Source organism: Panthera onca, chromosome E1 (genome assembly GCF_046562875.1).
Source record: "Panthera onca isolate mPanOnc1 chromosome E1, mPanOnc1 haplotype 2, whole genome shotgun sequence".
Taxonomy (NCBI): Eukaryota; Metazoa; Chordata; class Mammalia; order Carnivora; family Felidae; genus Panthera; species Panthera onca.
The window spans coordinates 32,081,549-32,097,601 of NC_138352.1; the positions used below are offsets into that span (position 1 = coordinate 32,081,549).

The 16,053-nt window shown below is 42.4% G+C and overlaps 1 protein-coding gene across 2 annotated transcripts in view; it reads right to left on the reverse strand.

Moving 5' to 3' along the window:
* Positions 1-1,907: 1,907 nt before the first annotated feature.
* Positions 1,908-16,053, reverse strand: part of RPA1 (replication protein A1) — a 74,640-nt gene continuing 60,494 nt past the window's right edge. For both annotated transcript variants that reach the window (XM_078437588.2, XM_078437589.2), the window contains 5 exons: positions 13,833-13,965; positions 10,359-10,535; positions 7,827-7,934; positions 4,439-4,525; positions 1,908-2,926 (listed from right to left, as the gene is read on the reverse strand). In XM_078437588.2, coding sequence (XP_078293714.1) covers positions 2,819-2,926; positions 4,439-4,525; positions 7,827-7,934; positions 10,359-10,535; positions 13,833-13,965 — 613 coding nt within the window. In that variant the 3' untranslated portion in view covers positions 1,908-2,818. The remainder of the gene's footprint in view (positions 2,927-4,438; positions 4,526-7,826; positions 7,935-10,358; positions 10,536-13,832; positions 13,966-16,053) is intronic.

The following is a 16,053-nucleotide window of genomic DNA, read 5'->3' on the forward strand; positions in this document are numbered from 1 at the left end:
TTTAATAAAAAACCAGAACTCCACCAATAAAGAGTGGATTATAAGACTAAGAGCTAACAAACCACATAAAAAGGTGGTGAGGGGGGGGGTGGGGGAGAGAAATCCTCTATGAGATAAGGAAACAATCAATTTACTAGGGGAGCAGTGGCCTTCTAACAAGTGAAAAGGAAAGGAGACTCAACAACCTGTTTCATTTTCTATAAATAAAACCTTAGAAGGCATATTGCCAAAGAAACACAAGTCAATATAAACCTTTATACACTGGGCTGCCAAACTTCACTTTTAGACAGTATATTAATTATGTAGTCAATAACCACGGGTTTCATTAGTGTATTAAATACCACAATCAATATTATTTATACTTTTCCAAGACAGGCCACTCAGGGAAAAAAAAAAAAAAAAAAGCAGGGGAAGGGGAAATTTTGACCCTGCAGTTCAAAAAAGAATAGCACACTAGAGATTAGCAAGGCTTTAATGGAAAGCATAAAACACTGAAAATATGGACAGAAATCAGATTATTATCCTTTTATTTATTTTTTTTGTCTCTCACAGTGATACTGGAGGGAATCCAAGAACCATTTAAAATGAAGGCAAATGATTAGATTTTCCCTAATTGCTTAACGCTGATGTCATGGTGTACGCAAAATAAACATTGATCTCGGAGCGAAGAGAAATAGAACATGAACAGCCTTTCGAGGTAAACCATATCCAAGAGAATTCCAAGAACTGCGGGCCAGAATCTATTTAGGCAATCCTCAGGGACCCACTTCTCTTAAGAGCGCAACCGTGGAGCCAATTTCTGATGCTCCTCTACTGGTGATCTGATTTTTAGAAGGGGAATCTGCTAAACATCCTCCCTCCAGAAGGCTGCCCTTCCCCAGAACAACTCCATGGATTTGCTGGTTTGATCACGTGGTCACGGAGACGAGCGAGCGGCAACTGATACAATGGTGTTGAGTCAGGGCAAGGTGGTAGGTCAGCGCTCTTCACGGGCAGCGCCCGTGAGCAGAGGGCAGGACGCCCGGCACTGGTAGATGGGAGACTGGTTACTGGGCTGAACGCTAGATGACCACCTCCAACCCACAATTTGTCAATCCAGAATCGTGCTGAAGACTGTAATTTTCTAGTCCGTGCTTTATAAGCAAGGTCAGACAGAAAAGAGCTTCCATAAAAATGGTTGAGGCCCCAGCCAAAAAGGGAAGTACAGCCCGACGACCGTCCTCTGAGACCAGAATGTGTCCAAACAGTCAGTGGGCCTGAGAAAGGCCCTCTCTGTCTGTGCTGAGGAACAGGAGTCATCTCGCCTAGAGCTGGCCGCTTCCTCCCAAAAGAGGACAGGTAAAGATGAGACCGACAGGACAGCCTCGTTCTCCACCTCCACAGAGAGCTGCCATACGCCTCACCGGCACGAATCAAAAACCAGGTCCTCCCGCTGCAGGCTGCCTGCAACACTGCCTGGGTGCTCGGGGAGGGATGTGCAGCAAATGCCAAGTGGTGGGTCGCGGCAACCGGATAGATAATTAATATGATTAGGAACACACAGAGCAAGCATGCTCTCGCTGACTGAAAAGCTCAGTCACATAATTACTGTTTTCTTACTGGCTCACTGTCTGTACACATTTCAAAGCCTGGTTGGTGTTAGACTGCTGTGTAAACATCAATAAAATCCCAAAGTGCCAGATCATCGGCATTCCTGGGTACAATGGCTTTTTGTTTCTAGTTTTTTCACTCTTTTAAAGATGCATCTTAGGGTTGCAAACATTAGGAAGAATGATCTCTACGCTTTGGACTAATCTGTGAGTCTGTAATGAGTTAACATCTCCCCCAAGTGAACATTTATTATGAAGGCTAATTAATTGCTTTCCAGTTACAAGAACCCTTTGCATTCAAAGAAAGTAGGATTCACACACAGAGAAGCTTCTGTTTATTAAAACAAAGCAGGGGGAAACAAAGAGCTTCTTCCTTCAAAATCCCTTCTATTTAACATAGCTTTAATCAAGAAATGAAACCTACAAATGCAAAAAATATGTACAGGTAGAAAAAGTATACATTCGCCAACCAAACTGCAACATTAATTGAAGTAAAAACTAAAGCAATGCTTTGTAGTTGCCTGGATGTCCCTGGGGGACAGCAAGTCAATGCTTATCAGCCTTCCTCAGAAGAGACAATTTTGATTAATATCAGACCCATCTGACTCATCTATTAAACCCCGAAGGAAGGATATTCTTCAGATATAAAAGACATGTCTTTGATTAATAATTCTACCCTATTGCCATTCCAAGCATTAACAACTTTGTGGCACCTCTAGAAAGGAAAGCCTTTGAATTCTAGAAAGACACACTAAAATACAGGTTCCGCACAGCCACTTTTCGGCTCTCCCTCCAGAGAAGGAACCCAAGTTGTGAAGGTGTCACCACTGGAGAGGCGGAAACCCAAGTTACATAATTTATTTCACTGTCTGCAGATTTAGGGTCAATTACTTCTGACATAATTCCTGCTTGAAGATAATGAAATCTTAATATCACTGACAAAAGCCTCAAGACAGAGGGACTGGCACTACACCTCCCGCCAGCTGACCCGCTAGGTCTGACACAGTTTACACCTCAGCCACCTGAGCACACTGTCCTTTGCCTACCAATGGGTTCCAAGATGCGCCTGAGAGAGGAAGCGCCTAGTCCGCCGCAGAGAGGCTCTATGCACTGGGGAGCTAATGTGGAATTGTCACAAGGGGGGTTGGGGGGGGGGGGGACTGCGGGAAGGAGTCTGTTTCATTTCAACTCTGCTTTTTCAAACTTCCGCCCAATCAGCACTGCTCTGCTCACATCATCAGTGCGTTTCTCTTGATGTTCATGATCAGCCTTCTGCCATATTCTCTGTAGTCCACGGGCTTCACGTCCATCACAGTGGCCTTAATTCGAGACTCATCCTTTGAGAAGAGAAAAGCAGTTCGTAAACGAAGGAAAGCCCGTGGCATGGAGCAGTGGTGATAACCCCCTTTGCTTTAGAGGTTTCAATGATCCCGGCAGGAGAAAACACAGAGGCATGCTGGATTTAGTGTTCAGTAATTCCAATACAGAAAAAGTCACAAGTGAGAGCCAAGTCCAGAATTCTGGGGCTGGGAGAGTGGGGAGAAGCCCCTCTCCTTCCCTCATCCTTCCCTCATGCTCCCGAGCACTCAGAAACCTAGAATCCAAATGGGATGGACCTAAGCGGGCTTATCAAGGCCGATTTATTTTCTTTGCCAAGGTGGGAACAGGAGCCCCGAGACGATGAGTGAGGCGCTTAAAGCTACACAGTTAGTTCTGCAAGCGGTGTGAAAGCAAAGGCACCTGAGGCAGAGGAGGGACACCTGGCCTGGGTCCCATCTCGGCTCTGCAACAGACCACCTCTCTGTGCCTCACCTTCCCGTCCATACCATGAGAGGCTGAATGACCCTTCAAATGGCCCCTGGATCTCACCTCAGACACTCTATCAGACATTTGCCTTCCTACTCATTTAATGCCCATAGAAACGAACACATCTGTTAGCAGAATACATCCATCAGGGTTAAGGTCTAATAGTGAAAAAGAATGGGGAAACCCCAAAATAAGCAGAGATGTTTTCAGAAGCCTCCTCCTCACTCGTTCATCAGGACTGTGCAGTGTCTTTAGAGGAAGCACGATGTGATACCCAGAAAGGATACACAGTGTAGTGCAGGGGCTCACACGCTCTAGTGTGTGTGCTCAGTAATCACTAGTCCGATTTATAAGCAGAGTTAAGAACAAAGCTCTGAAGCTGGGGGCTGGAATCTTAGTTCTGCCACGTGCTGGCACAGGACTTGGGCAAATGACTTGTTCTCTGTAAGCCTACAGTTTCTCAGTGGTAAAACAGGGATAACAATAGTTCCTATACATCCAGGTTACTGGCAGGACCAAGTGAGATGCTATATACAGTAAAAGGTGTAGGACAGTAACTGGCAGATAATAAGTGACCAATAAATGCTGTTATATTATGACTATACAATTACATGATGCTACAGGCAACTTAAAGGAATTTTCAAGGTAATTTTAACTATGTGTGTTCTTTGTTTCATACACTAACTTTGGAGCTTAAACCTCATGGAAGATGTGAATCCACTAAACACCTTACCATTCTTTGTCAATACATAAACAAAAACCCCCAGGTTTTAACTGAAAGGACCATAAGCATCTTCTCCCCAGATGCTAGACACTGGACAAAACCCTCAACCTCTCTAAGTTAGGTTATTCCTCTGAAAATGGAGATAATAACAGTACCTCAGTGCTGGGCAGACTCGAGGAGTGATAAACGCAGGGCACTTAGTACTGAGTCTGGCACACAGCAAGCAATGATGTGACAGCTGTCACTGCACTGTTGTTGTGGGTGACAAACAGTAGCTTCCCACTGCTAGCCCGCCTGCATCCCAGGTGACCTCACTTACATTGTAGGTCTCTAGTTTCACCCTGATCTTGAATATGAAAGTTCGGAAGTTGGCATTCTGGAAAACTTCCTCAAATGCTTGCTCATTCTGCAAAAACAAATGTAAAACTTTAGGCATGGAAGCTACCAGACCATTTGAAAATATCTATTAAGATTTTTGAAGGGGCGCCTGGCTGGCTCAGTTGGAAGAGCGTGTGACTCCTGATCTTGGGGGTGTAGGTTCAAGCCCCACATTAGGTGTAGAGATTACTTAAAAATAAAATCTTTAGGATTTTGTTTTTAAAAAAGAGTTTTGAAAAGACTTTTGAGAAAAATCTCTCTCAAAAAAAAAAAAAAAAAAATTACCCCCAGTGGTTTGAATAGGAATGACTGATCTAAAGGCGATATTTCATTACATAAAACTGTTTGGGTAGAATTTTATTAAAACAATTAAAATACTCTACCTACAGTAGTCAAAGTAAGAGAGACAGAAAGTAGAATGGCTGCCGGTAGGGAGTGGGGGGACGCCTGGGTGGCTCAGTCTGTTAAGCATCTGACTTCAGCTCAGGTCATGATCTCACGGCTCATGAGTTTGAGCCTCACATCAGGCTCTCTGCTGTCAGCACAGAGCCCACTTCATTCAGATCCTCTGTCAGATCCTCAAAAACAAATAAACATTAAAAAAAAAAAAAAAAAAAAAAAAAGGAAGAATGGTTGCCAGGGGCTGGGGGAAGGGGAAATGGAGTTACTATTTAATGCATGCACTGAACTTATACTTAAAAATGGTAAATTTTAGGTTATGCATATTTCAACATAATATAACAAAACAAAACCCAAAAAACACTTAAAAATTTTTTTTAAATGTTTATTTATTTTTGAGAGAGAGAGACAGACAGAGAGACAGAATGTGAGCTGGGGAGGGGCAGAGAGAGGGAGACACAGAATCAGAAGCAGACTCCAGGCTCTGAGCTGTCAGCACAGAGCCTGACGCGGGGCTCGAACCCACAAACTGAGAGATCATGACCTGAGCAGAAGTCAGACACTTAACCAACTGAACCACCTAGGCGCCCCCCAAAAAGCACACTTCTAAACTTTAAAAGTTTGTGATGGAATAGGGGCACCTGGGTGGCTCAGTTCATTGAGCGTCTGACTCTTGATTTCAGCTCAGGTCATAATCTCAGGGTTGGTGGGTTTGAGCCCTACCTCAGGTTCTGTCCTGAGTGTGTAGCCTGCTTGGGATTCTTTCTCTCCCTCTGCCCTCCATCCCTCAAAATAAATAAATAAACTTAAAAAAAAAAAAAGTTTGTGATGAAATACATCTGAGGCTCAGCATGTTCATGGTAAATTAAGAATGGGGGGGGAGGGGACAGTAAGAAAAAAGCTCAAGTTGCCATACATGGTTTAAACCTCTACATTTACAGAGATTTGTGAGCAAATGAAGCCAGGGAGGTGGGGTGGGTAAAGACTAGGGAAAGTATGAAAAACAGTTCTCTCCTTCTTTATCTTACCCCTCAAATACTATTTAAACTTTTGTACCTTTAAAAAAATTTTATTTATTTATTTTGAGAGACAGAGAGAGGGAGGGAGGGAGGGAGGGAGGTGGGTGGAGAAAGGGAGAGAGAGAATCCCAGGCAGGCTCCATGCTAACAGCATGGAGTCTGATGCCGGGCTCGATCTCATGAGTCATGACCTGACCTGAAATCAAGGGTCGGACACATAACCAGCTGAGCCACCCAGGTGCCCCTCCCTTTTTGTTTTTTTAAAAATTTTTTAATGTTTATTTTTGAGCGAGAGTATGAGTTGGGGGCGGGGGGGCAGGAAGGACACAGAATCTGAAGCAGGCTCCATGCTCTGAGCTGTCAGTACAGAGCTCAACGTGGGGCTCGAACTCATGAACCATGAGATCATGACCTGAGCTGAAGTCGGACTCTTAACCAATTGAGCTGCCCAGGCACCACTGCCCCGCCCCCCCCCACCTTTTTTTAAAGTAATCTCTATACCCAGTGTGGGGCTTGAACTCACAACCCCAAAGATCAAGAGTCACAGGCTCCACCAGACTGGGCCAGCCAGGTGCCCACTAATTACACTTATTTAAAGAAAAAAAAAAAAAAAAAAAAAGTCTGGTAAACAGAGAGGGATCACAGAAAGTATTTAATGCATATAAATGTGCATAAAATAAATTTGCAGTCCTCTGGGCCTTCAGATATGTAAATAAAACAATGTGTTAAATCCTAAGAAAATTAAATCAGCTGTCATTATTCTTCTAAGATTAGGGAAAGGCTGGAGTGCATACTCCAAGAACATCATGGTTCCTGAGGGAAGAGTTTCTATATGTCCTCATTCACCAGCAGTAAAAACAGTCAAATGTAATAAGCTCATAAAAAACCCTGAAAAGCTGCCTCAAGCCTTAAAATCTGATATGAAAATAAAGAACCAGGCAAAACAGATAAAAGACACCATCATATTTTAAAGTCAATTCCAGTTATTTCTATAAAAGGGCTTGTTGGCATTATTTTCAGAGATCTCACAAACAATTTAAAAAAGAGGTGTGTAGGGGGGAGCCGAATGGACAGAACTGAAGATAGGAAAGAATAAGAGAAAAATGTGCCAAAACAAATGACAAATCTTTATTCTTAGTGGTTTTTACAAGTATTCTAACCAATCTGGAAGAAGTCGGAGAAAAATACACGGATAGATGCTAATTTGTAGGGCCCAGAAAACACAGCTTTCATTGGTCATCTTTACACATTTTATCTAAGTATCTTTCCTACATTTAGCATAATTAGTAATCTATTCCCTACATTAAATAAACCAAATATGTGAAAATAAGGATTTATCAAAATGAAACATAGAGTTACCTTATGAAAGTAAGTTACTTCATAAAATTCCATCTGAAGACCTAAAGTAGCAAGTACCTTCTATCTGAATTTAAACCAGGATTTGACTCAACTTTTCAGGATGGTGTATGTTAAAAGGGCACATCTGTACTTCAGGTTTCTTCAGAAGATGTCAAGTGACTGAGGGCACACCAACTTTTGTGTGCTAACAGTAACAGGAGAAATAAGTGGTTTACACTTGTAAAAAGCTGCTTTTAAAGCACTTACTTTTTAATTTTTTTTTTTTTTAAAGTAGGCTCCACACCCAACATGGGGCTTGAACTCACAACCCTGAGATCAAGAGTTGCATACTCTGCTGAGCCACCCAGGCACCCTTGAAACACTTTTATATACATTGCCTGATTACCTCATTGTTGGTACACCCAAAGTGGACAAATTTGACAGAATCAGATGAGTCTCAAATAATCATCAGACTGAGAAACTATATACAACACCCAAGAGAAATTTAAAAAACTTAAAGAGCAAAAGGGTGTTATTGGCAACTGTTACACTAATAATAAAAGAGGGACCAACCTTCTCTTTTAACTCCCCAATATAAGCAGTGGTTTGTCCAATGATGGCCTCTGCAGACTCCTGGAAACAGGTGACCCACTGATTCTCTTGAAAATCAGCAATATTTGCCTAAAAAACACATTACATATTAATTTAGCAAAGAAATAATAAAAGGAAGACACACTCAGGAGACTAGAAGATTAACTTTTTCCATTCATTAAAATAATTCCCAGGGGGAAAAAACCCCATTACTACCACATATGCTATATTCTTTCCAAAGAGTGTGAAAAATATCAAAGAAAGAATTTAAAATATAAGTCTGGATCACAGCAGGAACACGATATGCTGTGGGTATGTGGTTTCAGATCTCAGTGGAGATAACAACCCAACTAAACTCTCCTGCAGACATGGAATCCAGGCACCCTGGACTTAGTTCCTTCCCCTCCAGCCACAATGGCCTCTGGACTAAAGGTTCTGAATGAGCCTCCAATGAGTGAGGGCAGGTTCTCTGCATTTCAAGCTGTACATTCTTCAGTCACTGGTTCTATAAGGCAATTCTCAGTCACTGCTGAGCACCCCAGACTATTTAAAAGCCTGAGTCAGGGGCCTTCCTCCAGTGGCCAAACTTGCCTAGCAAAAGAAATGACCTTGGATCAACTGTCTCCAATTGGACCATGATGTAAAATTAAATAGGGGAGAGTCAAGGAAGAAAGTGGATCACAAAGAATCCATTTGCTGAAGTAAAAGTCTTAGTAGAAATAAGAAAGCACAGTTTTTTTGGTTTTTTTTTTAAGGTGTCATTTGATGAGTCTACATTTTCACTTGGCATATACATGGAGCTTTACTATCAAAGTTATGATGGAAAAGTAAGGGGACAAGAAAAGTTACAAACACTCACATACACAAGAGAATGTGTCTCATCCCAGTTCACACCTACAGTCTGCTTACCGCGTGCCAGAATCCTAGAGGCAGAGCACCCTCAACAGGGTTGAGAATGGCACAACGAAGGGAACACGCTGGGTCCGCACCTTGTGAAACCAGTGCCCTGGGGTTCCACTATCTACAAGCCTCACAGAAAGGCTGATCAGCCATCTAGACAACCTTCTCCATTCTCGTTCGATGGAGTTTATGGTTTACAGGAATATAAAGCTTAAATGTAGAACTTTCCTGCTGAACTAACATTTTGAGGGGCAATTAGAATATAGAAAGGACAAGTAAAATCTTTTTTTTTTTTAACGTTTATTTTTGAGACAGAGAGAGACAAAGCATGAACGGTCAGAGAGAGGGAGACACAGAATCTGAAACAGGCTCCAGGCTCTGAGCTGTCAGCACAGAGCCCGACGCGGGGCTCGAACTCACGGACCGCGAGATCATGACCTGAGCCGAAGTCAGCCGCTCAACCGAGCGAGCCACCCAGGCGCCCCAAAATCTTTTTTTTTTATCTGAAAAGATTAAAAAAAATTTTTTTCTATCACAAGAATTTTCACTGCAGGGGGAAAAAAAAAAAAGGAAAATGCAGAAGAAACTAGAAATCAACCAGAAATAACTTCTATCAACAGTATGGCATTTGCCCGCTCAAGTCTGTTTTCTGTGTGTGTACATACCTCAAGACTATATCGAACATATGATTTAAAATTTGCCATTTTCAATTAATAACCTGAACATTTATTCATGTCATCTTCAAATACTTTAACTGTGGAAAACTGTCAAATAAATGGCAAATTCTGATGCTTGCGTGGTATTCCACTCCACAGATAAAATAACGGAATTAACCACTATAATATTAAGGAAGTTAAGTTGTATTGAACTTTTCAACATAACAGAGTAACAGATAACTTTACACAACTGTAACATCTCTGATGATTTCTTGGAAGAAATTCTCTCCAAGTGTTTAATGTGCCAGAAAACATAAATATTTTTAAGGCTCCTGATATGTTCCTGCCAAATCACCTTCTAGAAAAATAGGAGAATGCCTATTTTTCTTATACCTTTATTATCATTCAGTATTATCATTTTTTTAAAGCACACCCTTCACTTTAGAAGTTTTAAAACCGAAAGAAACAATTCTTACAATGCAAAAAAGCCACACTCCCACATCAGCACACAGTCACATTCCCGAGAAGTCAGCTCTACCGAGGGCTAAGAGGAATAGATTATCTACAAGAAAAATAACTAAATATACGCATTGGCTGTATAATTACTGCTCTCCAGAAATGCCATTTCAAATTAATTTATCTTCATAACAGTTAGCAGGAGAGTGTCACCAATGCTGTAATTGTACTACATTCACAGCAACTAAAATCAGCTGGGCATCTAAATGCAACTCTCTGGTATGAAAAAAAGCTTTTAGTAGGAGAAAACAGACTGCTATTCAGTTGAGCAAAAGGCCCCTTACTTTTGTTCTTGTAGAATAAGAAGCTCTTTAGCACTTACTCGTCTGCAGGCTTCCTACCACAAGAGATCTTGTTTTGGCCCTCGTCTCTACCGTGGCGGGTGGGCACGTGGTAGGGACTCGAGAAACACTACAGTGTCTCAACTACCCATTTTACTTACTGACAGGATCATGCGGTACTTGAAGCTGGGAAATTCACTATCACACTTCTCACAGCGGTACAATCCATTCTGTTGATCAATCACTTTCTTAAAGCAGTCCTGAGCTGGGCAGGCTTGATACATACAGTTCTCTTTGCGAAGAAACACAACTGTCGCCACACAGCTAAAATAGTCAGCCTTCAGGAGAAAAGAGTGACATGAGAGACCTGGAACACAGGGCCTACGTCCAAGAGGGACTCAGGGGCAGCCCAAGCTTGCCCTGATATATAAGTGGTAAGTGTTCACATATATGAATCCTTAAGATCACAATGTGATTACAGGGAACGATTCATGCTATAGTTTCTGAAATCACTTGTGCGGACTGCAAAACCTACAAAGGTAATAAACTAAGATTTATTTATTTTTTTTATTTATCTTTTTTAAATTTTTTTTAACGTTTATTTATTTTTGAGACAGAGAGAGACAGAGCATGAACGGGGGAGGGGCAGAGAGAGAGGGAGACACAGAATAGGAAGCAGGCTCCAGGCTCTGAGCCATCAACCCAGAGCCCGACGTGGGGCTCGAACTCACGGACTGCGAGATCGTGACCTGAGCTGAAGTCGGACACTTAACCGACTGAGCCACCCAGGCACCCCATAAACTAAGCTTTAAAGCAGATTATTCCTAGGGTGACTAGGCTCAGTCCGACTTCGGATTGCGTCAAAATCTCCAGGTTTGTGAGTTTGAGCCCCGCAGTCAGGCTCTGTGCTGACAGCTCAGAGCCTGGGCCTGCTTTGGATTTTGTGTCTCCCTCTCTCTCTGCCCTCCCCAGCTCGCACTCTCTCTCTCAAAATTAGACATGAAAATAATAATAATAATAATAATAATAATAATAATAATAATAATAAAGCACATTATTCCTTAATGAGAAAAGTGAATCCTAAAGTAGACTAAATTAATTAAAAACAGAAAAAGACTATATGAAAAATAAAGATGTCAGGAGACACAGATTTGTATCTCCCGTTCCTCTGACCCTCCAAAGGTTAACATCTAGGAAATACAGCGCAAGGCAGGAAAATCTAGTGCAGCGACGTTCAACCATCCTCCCACATTAAGAACGATAGTAGTGGTTTCTGGGGCCTGGAGTCACCTTCATCTTTGTCTAGGTCACAGTGGCAAACGTTTTCTGTAGAAAGCCAGACGGGAAATACTTTAGGCTTTACGAGCCTTTTGGTCAGAGTCCCTGTTGCAGCTACTCAACTCTGCTGCTGTGGCACAGAAGCATCCACACACAATATGCAAATGAGCACATGCGGCTGTGTGTCAACCCCTGGTCTAAGCCATCCGGGTGGAGAAATCACTGATAAGTAAATGTAGCAAAGGACTAAGTCATGTGCTTGGACTTTTATGTTGTTGTTACTGGTTTTGCTTTTTAACTCTCACAGAAAGGATACAGGGTAAATAATTTTGAGGGGTGAGCAGTTCCCTCTGGGTGTACTCTGAATTCGGAGCCAGGTCAGCAATCTCTGGGGCTTCCCAATGTCTTAGAACAAAGAAGGCAAAACTCAATAATATGGGTATTTAAAGAGATTTGTTGAGCCCTCTATCTAGAAGGCTCTAGAGAAAATAAGTCTCCTAGGAGAAGGCCTATAGAATTTTCTGTATTTTTAGGTAAGGTCCAGATTCAATTCATGACTTTATTTATTTATTTTTTTATTATTATTTTTTTTTAACGTTTATTTATTTTTGAGACAGAGAGAGACAGAGCATGAACGGGGGAGGGTCAGAGAGAGGGAGACACAGAATCTGAAACAGGCTCCAGGCTCTGAGCAGTCAGCACAGAGCCCAACGCGGGGCTTGAACTCACGGACCGCGAGATCATGACCTGAGCCGAAGTCGGACGCTTAACTGACTGAGCCACCCAGGCGCCCCAATTCATGACTTTAAAGTACAGGTACAGGGGAGCCTGGGTGGCTCAGTCAGTTAAGTGTCTAACTTTGGCTCAGGTCACGATCTCATGGTTCGTGGGTTCGAGCCTCGCATCGGGCTCTGTGCTGACAGCTCAGAACCTGGAGCCTGCTTTGGATTCTGTGTCTCCCTCTCTCTCTGTCCCTCCCCTGCTCGCACTCTCTCTCTCTCAAAAATAAACATTAAAAAAAAATTTAAAAAATAAAGTTTAGGTACAAATGGGTACTCTCCAGGCATGATTTTTCTTTTCTTCTTCCTCTTCTTCTTTTTAATGCTTACTTACTGTGAGGGAGGGAGGGACAGACAGAGGGAGGGAGGGACAGACAGAGAGAGAGGCAGAGAGAGAGGGAGGGGCAGAGAGGGAAGGAGAGAGAGAGAATCCCAAGCAGGTTATGTGCTATGAGCGCAGAGCCCAACGTGGGCTCAATCCCACAACCGTAAGATCATGACCTGAGCTGATATCAAGAATCAGATGCTTAACTGACCGAGCCACCCAAGCGTCCCTGATTTCTTTTTCTTTCTTTCTTTTTTTTTAAAGTAATCTCTACACCCAATGTAGGACCCAAGATCAAGAGTCACCTGCTCTTCTGACTGAGCCAGCCAGGTGCCCACAGGCCTGATTTATTACACACAGTCTACCTGTAGATCTAAGAAGAAAATTGGGAAAAGAGAACCTGAAGAGTGGCTGTTCCTATGACAAGACAATACCTATCTGTCTCATGTTTAAGTCTCAAGATGCCATATGACAGCATCATCAGATGCCGTTGATGACAATGAGGGATAAGGGAGTATAGCGAAACAAGGGGGAAAGGAATAAAAACTGTATTATATAATATGAAAACAATAAAAGTAGGAATTGCTCTTTTGGGGAGCATAAAGGAGAAATAAATGACTTAAATAATGAACTGCTGGCAGAATACAGGTTTAGATCAAGACAGGAAGAGAGTCATTACATACAAACATTGAAAGGAAGCTGCAACTAAAATCAAATACCAGAGCCGATTCCCATCAGAGAACAGTGGCAAAATCTCACCCCGTGAGAGTTTAATACTGTACAGCCAGTGAGGGCACGTGTGAACTGCCTGATGTCTGACCCTGAGCCTGACTAGTGCCCAGTGTTAGCTATAACCTCAAAACCCACCTTCTTGGTGTGTGGGCACTTCAACTTGTAGGCACAATCAGCAAACACAAACATAGACCCGAAGTTATTACCACTTCATCAGGATCCCTCTAAGAATTAACTCTCTAAGTCAGAGTTTCTTTTTTTTTTTTTTTTTTTTCCTAAGTCAGAGTTTCTAATGTTTTTCTGCCGCAGGATACCTGAGGGATATGACATAGCCTATTAGTAAGCACGACTCCCTCACTCTGGTGATTCTCAACTGTCACGCCATGCTCTGGTCAGACCTCCAGGTAAGAATCAAAGCTCTGAATGAATGTCTGACAGGTGGTACCAGAAATCAGGTTGGAAAACTCATCCTTCCGCACACTCTATATGCTTTTGTGAAGAAAGTTAGGAATGTGGGCTACCTTGTCACCATGGCCTAGGTTCTCTGATTTAGCCTCATATAGAGTTTTCCAGTTGGTGTTGCTACCTCCTGTTCCTCCACTCTTTAGATCAGAGATGGAAACACCATCTAAGGCTTGTCCTTCAGAGTCAAACCTGAAAAATAAACAAAGAACAACAGGTACTTTATTATACTTATTGAATATGCTACTTGTTTCTAGACATCAGAGGCTATTCACTAGCCCCCCCACCTGTCCTACATTCATAGGTCGTGGTCACATGGGCTGAAATGATTATGTTCCTCCTTGTATCTTAAGCCAACTGCAGGAAGTGAATGACCTCTTTTCATCTCAATTGCTCTGATGCCCCCCAGTGGTCAAGAAAGACAGTGCCAGAATATCACAGAAACTTTTCTTAAATTAGCATCTGTTATACACAGTTCCTTAGGCTACTGATGCTCATTCTCAGCAAGTAGCCACATTTTTATCATCACTGAACTGTATCAGTATAGAAAGTGACAGTCAGCATATTGACTGTCACGTTTTTTGTGGGAAAAAAAAAATTTCATGGTAAAAGATCTTATAAGCCTGATAGAGAATCTAAAGATTACGTAACCCGAAGTAATTTAAGATATTATCTATTTTCTTGTAGATTTATCTTAGTGAGGTTCTACCTATGCCAATATTAAAATTAACATTAATTTGTGTTGCATTATGATTAAAACTGATTATATTTCCTGAACACATATCAGCTGACATGAAGGAAAACGGCTCAGAAACATACTTGACGGAGGGAGGAGTCAGTCTGAGATTAAAAACATGCCAATGTCATCTAAAAGGAGGATAAGTGAAAGCTAACCACAGAGAGAGCAGGCTCCTTAAAAAGGGACCATGTCACAGAATGGGTGCCGCCCTAAGCTGCAGACAACTGCCTTCACATTCTGTCAGGGAAGCGGCTAAATCCGTCACAGAAGCACAGCAAGGTCCATAAATCCATTTCACCACTATCTACACCAGTTTACGGTTTCAAAAACTCCAAGGAGACATTTGCCACCAAAGATAGCTCATCAGGAATCAGCAGAGCAAAGACTGAAGCAGCCCTTCTTACAATAAAAAAATTCCACATTGGAAAAAAGAAAAGAAAACAACAAAAACCCCTCCACATTGTTACAACCAAGATCAAACATCTCCAACCCATGCCTAGGTGGGGTGTGTGCAGTGAACTTCTCTTTGATCAACGGCAGGTTATTTTATTCTGGAGACAGCCGTGTCTTTTTATGTTGACCAGGATCACTGTTAGTGACAAGTAAAATATGAAGACCTTAATGTGGGCATGCCATTAACCTGGGGTCAAGCTCTAGAGCCTGAAAGAAAATCAAGCGAGAAGGACAGACCACAGCTGTGGTTATTTCTGGTCAGACTATGAGCGGGACCTGCCTTATAATGCAATGCCAGCTACCAGAATAGCTAAATACAGATACGTGTGGACCATACTCAGGAGGCTGGCTTAAGTGTCACGAACACTCTAGTAGATGTTTCATGAAACTACTCAAACACTAGTGCTACTACTGGTTCACATTACACTCAAAATAAAAGTGAGAAGTATGTCACAGGAGCGAATTGTTTAATCACTAAAACCCTAAGACATAGGTGGAAACCAATACAATCCCCTGGGACTACAGCTACACAAATTATTTAAGCTCAAGCTAAAGTGTTTTTCCCTGACCACATCAATTCTTGCACACTATGTTTCAGTTTGAAGTGCTCTTTAAAGGCAGAGTTTTAACACCCTAAAAAGCCAGATAGAGTGCAATCTTAACAGGCTCTCATCCGAGTGCCTGGGAATAACAAGGCAGTGCCAACAAGAGCCCACTGTTTCCACTGCACTTTATCAGAGTCCAGTGAACACACCGGAAGATGTGCTCAGCACCAACAACTGGACAGAACGGGGAAGTACACTCTTCGCCCACACCACAGAAGCCCACAGCTTTAAACCTAGGAAAGAAAGCTGGCTTTAGCTTACGGTCCCTCGGTCCCGGCTGGAACAGCCTGGCCCCACCCTACTTTGGCAGGATAGAGGTCAGCATGCGGCACGTCTATGCTAACTGCCTCCTCCGGAATCTCTGGGTTTGTCATGGGATTACAGGCTTGTCAGTTTAAGGGCTTTAAAGCCATCCTCTCAGAAGGCATAATGCCTCCGAGAAATAGAGGAACTGCTCCATTCGGTAACAAAGCCCTCTGTTCT